The 9180-nt window shown below is 68.7% G+C and overlaps 2 protein-coding genes across 2 annotated transcripts; one reads left to right on the forward strand and one right to left on the reverse strand.

Moving 5' to 3' along the window:
* Positions 1–1719: 1719 nt before the first annotated feature.
* Positions 1720–2766, forward strand: EMIHUDRAFT_432213 (hypothetical protein; the record flags this gene model as incomplete). The annotated part of the gene is made up of 3 exons (XM_005775564.1): positions 1720–1823; positions 1896–2027; positions 2098–2766. Coding segments are annotated over exons 1-3 (867 nt in total), but the record flags the coding sequence as incomplete, so codon positions are not given.
* Positions 2767–5329: 2563 nt separating this feature from the next.
* Positions 5330–6073, reverse strand: EMIHUDRAFT_195833 (hypothetical protein; the record flags this gene model as incomplete). The annotated part of the gene is made up of 2 exons (XM_005775565.1): positions 5330–5596; positions 5945–6073. 2 exons carry the CDS (start codon positions 6071–6073, stop codon positions 5330–5332), a joined length of 396 nt encoding a protein of 131 aa, XP_005775622.1.
* Positions 6074–9180: the final 3107 nt, after the last annotated feature.

Here is a 9180-nt window from a genome sequence, read left to right on the forward strand (position 1 = left end):
CCCCCCCCCCACAGGCGGGGCTCGCGGACGCGGCCGTGCGGATCGCCCTCTCGAGCCGCTGCGCCCCCTCCACCGCATCGATGTGGGCCGACCTCGTGCGGGCGGTTGCGCGGGCCGCGTCGGACGCCGCGGCCGGGACAAGTCCCGGACATGTCCCGGCCGGGGAGGGCGGCGCCGGCGGAGGCGGCGAGGCTGCGCGAGCCGCCGCCAGCGCGTCGAGGCTGCTGCGGGCCATGCACGCGCCGCTCGCCCTCCGCGCCAAGGCGCCGCGGCCGGTGGCTGCCGCCGCGGGGCAGGGCGCCGCCTCTGAGCAGCAGCAGCGAGCGGCGGCCCAGCTCTCCGCTCTCTGCGCTGCCGTCGGCGAGGAGAGCTTTGGTTCGCTCCTCCCGGCGGCGCGCTCCGGCGCCGACGGGCCCGCGGCGCTGCTGGTCGCCTTGTGCCGCGACTTTGGCCTGTGCGCGCTCGCGGCTTCCGTCACACGCGCGTGCTCCCCGGACCGCGGCGGGTGGGCGGTCGAGCTGCTGCCGGCGGCGGGCAGCGTCGTCGCGGTGCGCGCCCAGCCGGTCCCCGCCGCGCTTTGTGCCGCGCCGGATCTGATGCGCGGGACGCTGCTGCCGTGGGCGAGCGCGGTGGTCTCCGGCGTCTCGCCCGAGGGGCAGGTGTCGCGGCGCACGGCGAGGCTCCTCCTCGCTCGGCTGGTCTCGGAGGAGTGGGAGGCGGAGGGGGGCGGCGGCAGAGACCTCGCGCGGACGCACTGGCAGGCGGTACTCCGCTCGGTGCCGGCGGCGTGGGAGTGGCTGGTGGCGCTGCTGGCCGACCTCGCGGCGGCGGTGGGGGGCGGCAGCCCTGCCCAGGCCGGCGGCGGTGCCCAGCAGCTGCTGAGCTGCGCCGAGCTCGACCGCCTCGCCAAAGGCGCTGCGGAGGCCGCGCTCGGCCGGCAGGCTGGCGGCGGCCCCCCACAGGCGGCGGAGCGCTTCCTGCTCGCGTGTGCGCCCGGCGGCGTGCGGCTGCTCGGCGGCGCGGCGACGGCGGCGGTGCTGCACGCGTGCGCAGATGTCTTGCGCGACGCGTGCGCCGAGGGGGACCGCTGGCCTTGTGCGGCGGACCCGCTGTGGCTTCAGAGCAGCCGGAGCGACGCGTGGGGGGAGCGCGCACGCGCGGCCTTGCGCGTCGCTGCGCCTGCCTTGCGCGGCGTGTGCACCCTTGGGGAGGACGGCGCACCGAGAAGCGGAAGACGGACTCTTGTATTCCGACTAGCGCTCGAGAGGACACGTGTACGACTGTATTCGGCCGTACTCGGATCATTGTACGCGCAGCCCGTGTATCCACACGGTGCTCTGAGGAGTCTGCACAATGCCGTCTTCCCGCCCTGACCTCGGTGTACACATGGCGTAGGACGACACACTGTGCTCGGAGGTGGTGGCGGCGTGCTTGCGCTCCATCTTCAGCTTGATCGGGCTACGGTGGGTCGACGGGTGGCTCTTCCATCCGCAGCGGACCGACGAGGCGGAGGGCGAGGAGGAGGGCGGCGGCGATCTCCAGCCGCGCCTCGCTGGGGAGGTGACCTCGCTTCTTCGCGCCCTCGTTGGCGTGCGCGGGTCCGGGTTGGTTGATCGGGGGGGTTGCCGTTTCCGTAGGCCGACGAGACTGTTCTCGAGGCGCTCGCTCTGGAGCCGATTGTGGCTGATGCGACGGCAGAGGCGGAGGAGGAGGCGGAGGCAGAGGCGGACGCCGCCGAGACGAGTTCGGTGCCGGCGATGTGCGCGGAGACCCTCTCCCTCGCTGCGAGGCTGTGGGCGGAGGCGTCTCCGCTCGCAGCCGAGGCGCCGGTGGCAGCCGCGCGAAGCCCGTTGCGGCCGCGCTCCCCACGTCACGGTGGCCGCGACTTTTGGTAGGGCGGTCCGCTCTCGCGCGGCGAGCGCGAGGCACTTCTGGTGGAGCTCTGCACCGCCGCTGCCGGCACGGCGCCAGCATCGCTCGACAGCCACACGCGATGGCGGCCGGCGCTTCGCCGTTGGGCGTACATGGCGCCGAGAGCGTTTGGGCGCTGGCCCCTCGCGCCCCTGCTTCATCCGTAGAAGGAGGTCGGTGGATTAGGTGCGGAGCCTCGTGCGGCTCGGCGGCGGCGGCGTGCTCGCATACCTGCAGGACACTCTGGGAGCGGCGGCTTGGGAGCGCGCCGCTGGCGGCGACGAATCGCGGCCGTGGTTGCTCGCTATGCTCGCGGTAGCGCTGCTGCGCGGCCCGCGCGTCGATAGTGGCGCGGCCTCGGAGGATGCGGGGTCTCGATCCGTGGAGGAGGCTGTCTTTGCGTGTTTGCCTGCTCTGCCGGTCGAGGTGGTTGGCTTCGCGCTCCGCCGCGGTTTCGGGCTCGGCGGAGTCCCGGGTGGCGAAGACGTCCCGGTCCCGGCCGGGTGCGGCTCTCTGGGCCCTCTCACCACTTTGCGCGCGTTTGTGTCGTGCACGCTGCTCCCCGCGCTCGGCAGCCGCTGGGCCTCGGCGCTCCCGGGTGCCGCCGCCGCGGCCGTGCAACGGGCGCTCGCCGCCGGGCCCGGAGCGGATCGGGAGGCCTCCGCTGCCGCCGCCCGTTCGCTCGCGCTGCTCCTCGCCGCGGCTGGTCCCGCGCGTGCGCCCGAGTTGCTCGCACCGGGCGGGAGCCTCGCGGCTGCCTTGCCCGCCGAGCTCGGGCCAATTGAGGGTGCGGCTGGCGGCGACACACCGGGCCCCGCCCTGCACGTCTTGCGCGTCTGCGTCTCTGCCGCGTGCGCGGCCGCGCCCGCTCCCACGCCCGCGCCGCTCGCATCGCTGGCCCGGCAAGCGATCGACAGCTTCCTGTCGCTCCGTCCCGGCGCTGCCGCGGCTGCGAGGGCCGCCGAGGCGCGATTCGGAGGCGGGGGCGCGGCGGCGGAGAGCGGCGCCGCCGCGGAGGACGCCGCGGAGGCGGCGGAGATCAGGGAAGAGCGGCGAGTCTTGGCGCGGTTGCGCCTCCTCGCGACGTTGCTGCCCGCTTCCGACGTTACCGCCCAGGATGGAAGGACGCACGAGGGGGTGGAGGGAGGCGCGCGTTGACGCGAGTCGCTCGGCTGTAGGCGGAGCCGATTCTCGAGCAAGCGAGGCGTCTCTCTCTCACCGTCGAGATGAGCAAGTTGGCCGCGCCGCTCGACACCGCCTTGTGCGCCGTTCTCGGGGTGTTGCTGCCGGCGGCAGCCGCGTCCGCCGCGTCGCTCCCCGTCGTGCTCGCGCACTCGCGCTGGATGGCGGCGTCGGTGGAGCGCGCGTTGCGTCGGGCGGCCAGCAGCGATGGCGATGGCGGCGACGGGTGGGCTGCTGTCGTGAGCGGATGCAGCGCGCTCGTCGAGGCTTTCGGCAAGGTGCCGCCCCTCGACACATCCGAGCACGGTGCGGGCGCGGCGGCGGCGGCGGCGGCGGCGGCGGCTCTCCTCGCCGGCGCTGGCGCCGCGAGCATGAAGGCGGTGGACAGCGAGGCTCTGAGCGAGGGGGTCGGTGCCGCCGCAGACCGGTGCGAGCGGCTGCAGCGCGCGCTTCTCCTGCTCCTGACGAAGCGCGCTCACGGCGCGGCGCGGCTGCGGTGGTCGCAGCGCGCGCTCCTCGATGCCCTCACCGCGCTGCGTTCGATGCCCGCGGTGCAGCTGCCCGCTGCGGCCGCCATCGCGTCGCTCTCGCCGCTGATCGGCGCGCGCTCCTCTCCGGTGCGGTTTGGCGCCCTCGCGCTCTTCGAGCGCCTCCAGAGCGCGGAGGCGGAGGCTGGCGCCGCCGCGGCTAGCGAGGAGGGGGCTGAGGAGGAGGGCGACGCCGACGAGCCGTTGCCGCTGCGCTTCTTGTTTGGCGGCGCGGCGCAGACGGTCGCGGGGCGTCGCGCCGCCGCGGACGGCGAGGCCATGGTGGCGCTGGACCGCCTCGAGGAGCTGATGGGGGACGCGGCCGACGCAGAGGCTCGTATGCTCGCGTGGAGCGCCGCTCTCGCTCTGCTAGCACACGCTCGTCCGACAGCCGCCGCGCGCGTGTCGGCCGGGTGGAAGCACTCGGGACTGCCCGGCTTCCTCAACGAGACGCTGCTTCCCCTTCTGCCGCTCGCCCGCCCGCCCCCCGGCTCCGGAGCCGCATCTCTGGCGGCGCCCACATCGCTCGGCGAGAGCGACCCGCCGCCCGGCGCAGCAGAGGTGGCGGTGGCGGTGTTTGCAGCCCTGCTGTCGAGGGTGCCGGCGCTCGCTCGCCACTGGTACACCTCGGAGCTCTCGCGCGCGGCGCATGCCGCGGTGGCGCGCTACACGGAGCTGCACGTCACGCCGGCGCTGCTGCGGCGCGAGGCGGAGGCGATCTCCGCCGCGCCTAGCTCGGGCGACGACTTCGTCGTCAAGGCGTCGATCGGCGCGCGCAGCGTGACGGCAACCTACTCGTACGAGGGCACGTACATGCAGATCGTGCTGCGCCTCGACCGGGCCCACCCGCTCCGCGCGGTGGAGGTGGAGTGCACGCAGCGGGCGGGCGTGTCGGACGCGCGGTGGCGGAAGTGGCAGCGCACCATCTCGACGATGCTGCTCGCGCAGAACGGCTCGCTGCGCGACGCGCTCGCCCTCTTCAAGGAGAATGTCGATCGCGTGTTTGAAGGCGAGGGGGAGCGCGGCGCGCCCCGGCGGGTGATGACGGCCTGCCAGCCCTGAGCACTCTTGTTGCGCGGTAGGTGTCGAGGAGTGCCCCATCTGCTACGCCATCGTGCACGGCACCACCCGCCAGCTGCCGAAGCTCTCCTGCCGCACCTGCCACAACAAGTTCCACGCGGCTTGCCTGTACAAGTGGTTCTCCTCGTCGCAAAAGTCGAGCTGCCCGCTCTGCCAGACAGCGTGGGGCTGAGCCTGAGGACGAGTCTGCCGCGGGGCTTCGGAGGCGGGCCCCTGGGGGCGCGCGGGAGCGGGCGGTCCCGGCAGGCTGTGGACTGTGCGCACCGCATGGGATCTGTGATTCATTTTCTTTCTTTCAAGTTTCACATCCCCCAACGTCGCACAGGTCACGTCTGGCTCGTCCGCCCCACACCCACAGAGGTCAGAGCTCGGCTCTCCGCTCTTAGCAAGGCGGCGGGCACATCCGCATCCGCCAGGCTGGCCCAACCGTGCGACACGGCGCCTAGTTGTCGAGTGATTCATCAATTCACTCCATCGTGCACGTCGCCGGGCTGGCCCAGCCTTCCGGGCGCGGCGCCTCCGACTGGGAGGATGCTGAGCGAGTACTCGTCGTGCAGGACGGCAGAGCTTACCCGCGCCGACGAAGGCTGCACCGCCGGGCAGAAGGCGCCGTCCGGCTCCGTCAGCTGTCATAGCGCCTGCAGCATGTCCCGACGATGGTGACTCAGAATTCCTGCCAGTAGCTCCGCCCGCTGCCGGAGTGCCTGCAGCTTGTCCCGCAGCGCGGCCATGGTGTCCGACGTCGAGGGCTCCGCCTGCAGCACGATCGGGACGGTACCCACGCCGACGAGCCACGGGTTGAGCGAGACGAGGTAGTCGTCGTCCCAGGTGCGGATCTCGCCCGAGCAGAGGCGGCCGATCGCAAACGCGTCGAGCACGAGCGGCTCTGAGGCGCCCTCGCCGTCGGCGCAGGTGCGGTTGGCCCGGCACGGGAGTACGCAACCCCGATGGCGACGGCGGCGAGCGGGAGAGTCGCGACGCCCTCGTCCCCCGACGCCACCGCCCCCCACGCCTCCGCCGACGAGGTGTGATGGTGTTATGGTGTGATGGTTTGATGGTGTGATGGTGTGATGGTGTGATGGTGTGATGGTGGCCGATGGTGGGTGGCGGCGACGGTGCCGCCGCCTCGTCGTCGTCGTCGCCGCCGCCGCCGCCGCAATCGAGCTCTCCCTAAGCGGTCAAGGCCGTCCCCGACGCTGCTCGAGCGCTGCAGCGCCAGAAGAGCTCCTGCTTGCCGTCTTGACCACGGCGTAGCTCGTCTCCGCGTTCGAGTGCGGGTCCTGCTCATAGATGATGCCAAGCTGCTCGAACGCGCTCGAGAGCCACACCGGCCCGACCACTGTCAGCGACTTGCGCACGGCAAAAAGGTACATCTCGGTGCCTTCCAGAGGCAGCTGCGACCCCGCCGAGTGGACGGTACGACGAGGTCGAGCACGCTTCTATACGCTCGCCCAGCCTTCCTTTCCATCCCATTAGGCAGCCTGGGAACGGTGGCGGTCAGAGGCAAAGCCTGCGAGGGGTGGTGGAACCACATGTCACGGCTACCGCCGGCTCGACCCCACGATAGCCTCCGGAGGCTGACTTTGAGGCACAATCATCGGACGACGTCGGCGAGTTGAGTCGCGCTCGCGGTAGCCAGATGACCTCTCATACTAGTATCATCGGCCATGGCCGCAGGAAGCGCGGGGGATTCCGCTGGGAGCAACACGGAGCTCCGTTGGACGCGTTTTCAAGATTAGCGTGTCAGAGTGAACTGGAACTAACCAGAGCTCTCTGCTGCTGGTGGCCCACCCGACTCTCGCCGACCGCCTTCAGGCTCAGACCACGGCTGGCCATCGCGTGAACAGGACGTGCCCTTCCGACGTTCCGTTTTCCGTTTTGGGGCAGCTCAATACCTTCCCCACGGGACACCAGGTCGATATCCGGCTAAACCACACGACCCTGAGAAACGCATTCGCGCATACGGCTTTAAGCCCTTGCTGGATCGCCAGGTACACCCCTCGACTCCGATCGGACCCTTGATCACCCGCGCTCAAAGGAGGCGGCTCGAGAGGGCCACCTGGCACCTGCCACGGACGAAAAAAAAAGAATTTTACAACCCAAGAAACACACACACACACACACAACTGTGCTATGTGAAGGGGAAATTATAGAGGGGGAGGGCTCGTCTACGCCTGTCTAACAGTCTAACACCTCCACACAGACGAGACATTCAACGCGACAGGTTGTGACGTCCCCTCAAAAGCCCCTGTAGGTGGTGCGTGAGATCTGCGTTGTCCAGAGCAAATGAAGGGAATGCGCACCATCGGTGGCCGTCACGAAGTCGATTGACCTCTTCCAGAGGCAAAGCGGATTCCATAGAGGCAAAGCGGCTGGCGAGAAGCGCATTCTCTGTGCCAGCGGACGCGCGGGCGCGGTTGTGGGTGTTGCGCGAAACAACATCTGTGCCATCACACTGGCAGGTGCGCTTCTCGTTGAACCCGAATCGAATAAAGTGTCTCCTGGCGGCCGTCCTACCATGAAGGTTCCTGCCCAGGTCAGCGTACCGCATAAGGTAGCAAGACCAACCCTCGGGTTGGGCATCACAACTCTTCACCGCAGTTGCGAGTGGCAAAGATGATCTGAAATGCGCAAAGCCCTTGAGCCCGCTGCTTCTCGGCTGCGGCTGGGCTACCGCAGACCTGTTGCCCTGAGTTTGGTTCTGCGGAGGCAGGAAGCCCATCCGCCAGGCGGCGTAGATGAAGCTGATCTGATCGCGCGTGTTGTGCTCTCTCCAGCGCCACCACTCGTCAAACCACTCGTTGGCGAGTGCAGTCGACTCGGCTGCTTGCAAGTCTCGCGCATGCCACTCACCCTCGACCAGCCCGGGGCCGCCCGCATATTCAGACAACTCGCTTGGGAAGCCGTCGGCATGGTACGCTCGTAGCTGAGCAAACGCGCGTTCGGAAATGATCCCTGACAGGTATAGGCACACCAGCTCGTCGCGCACCGAGGAGCGGTAGGGATGCCTCGGAGCCACCCACGCGCTTCCAGGCCCATCTCCACGTGCTTGAATTGTCCACAGGCTTGCTGGCTTGAGCTGCTCCACCATTGTCCACAGGCTTTTTGGCTCGCTGAGGTGGAGTTTGGCATCGATGTAGAGCATCGTTTTGGCATGGGCCAAGACGCAATGCGCCATCATCTTTGGCAGCCGAGAACGGAGTTGGTTGTGCTCAGGGAGCGTTGCGGTCATTTGCCCTTCGGGTAGCATGACCAGGTTCCACCCCCCGGACTGCACCCAAGACCCACCGTCGAGGGCCGTGGTGTTGAAGGCCGCCTTGGCTTGCGCAATCTCACTCGCGCTCAGATCCGGGACGGAGGCAGCATCTACAAAGGCAAACCAGCAAGTGTGAACGCCATGCTCGCGCTCCTGTCGACCCAGCCGCGCCTGGAATGAACGGGAGTAGCTGTGCAGCGTATCGTAGCCACCGTACAGGGCGGTAATCACGGCAATCGTGCAGTTGAAGCCGAGGCGGCTCGGAGCATCGATTGGTTGGTTGACGTGCAGCGACGTGCCCAGAACCCCACACCGCGGATGCCTCGTCCTCGCGGACGGTGAGTGCGCGTCGGCCTGGAGGCGACGGCGGCCTCCTCGGCCTCGACGCGCAATCACCGGCCGCAAGCGGTGCGATGCACGCGGCTGAGTAGGGCAGCTCCACTCTCCTGGCTTGTGCCAGTCGTGCAGTCTGGTCAATGCTTTGCATCGGTCCCGAAGCGTGTCGTCTGTGTACGGAAACTGCAGGGAAAAGATGCGACCAAGTTGGTCAGACACGTCGACGGGCACCATTCTCGTATCCACACATTCACTTGCGGGCGAGCAGGGAAGCGCTCGCATGGTGGCAGCAATCACTGAGAAGGAGGAAAACGGGCTTCCAATAAATGTCCAGACCTTGCGGGCAATCTCAAGGTCCACCATTCCAACCAAGTCGTCGTATCCACCAAAATGGCGGCTCCATTTGATTCCGGGCATTAGCGTCTCCTTGGAATAGAGTCGCAGCGCGTGGTCACGATGCCCAAAGGCGGGTCTCAGGCGGGCGTGAATTTCGGCCAACTCTGACGCGCTGGCACCCCCCAAGATCAACAAGCACAGCGGCTTGAGCGGAGCGAGCATGCGCGCAGCCATGTTTGTGTATGCTGTGATGTTGAGCGCATGAGAAGATGCGGCCATGTCCGATTGCCCACGCCAGTGAATAGCAACTGGGGTGGCCGCCTCCTCGTGAGCACGCTTATAGAAGCGCTCCAACACCTGCGTCGCCAAGGACACGATCCGAGGAGCAGGGATGAAGGCGGCAGCCACCTGTCGAAGCAGACGAACCGCCAGCTCCGAGTCTGGGACAACAAGCGTGCAACAGACGGTGCTGTCAGCGACGGACCACACCCGCCCTAGGAAGATCTTCTGGTGTGTCTCGGCGACGTCCTGTAGCTCGGACACCGACGCGGG

The sequence above is a fragment of the Emiliania huxleyi genome (genome assembly GCF_000372725.1).
Source record: "Emiliania huxleyi CCMP1516 unplaced genomic scaffold EMIHUscaffold_3, whole genome shotgun sequence".
NCBI lineage: Eukaryota > Haptophyta > Isochrysidales > Noelaerhabdaceae > Emiliania > Emiliania huxleyi.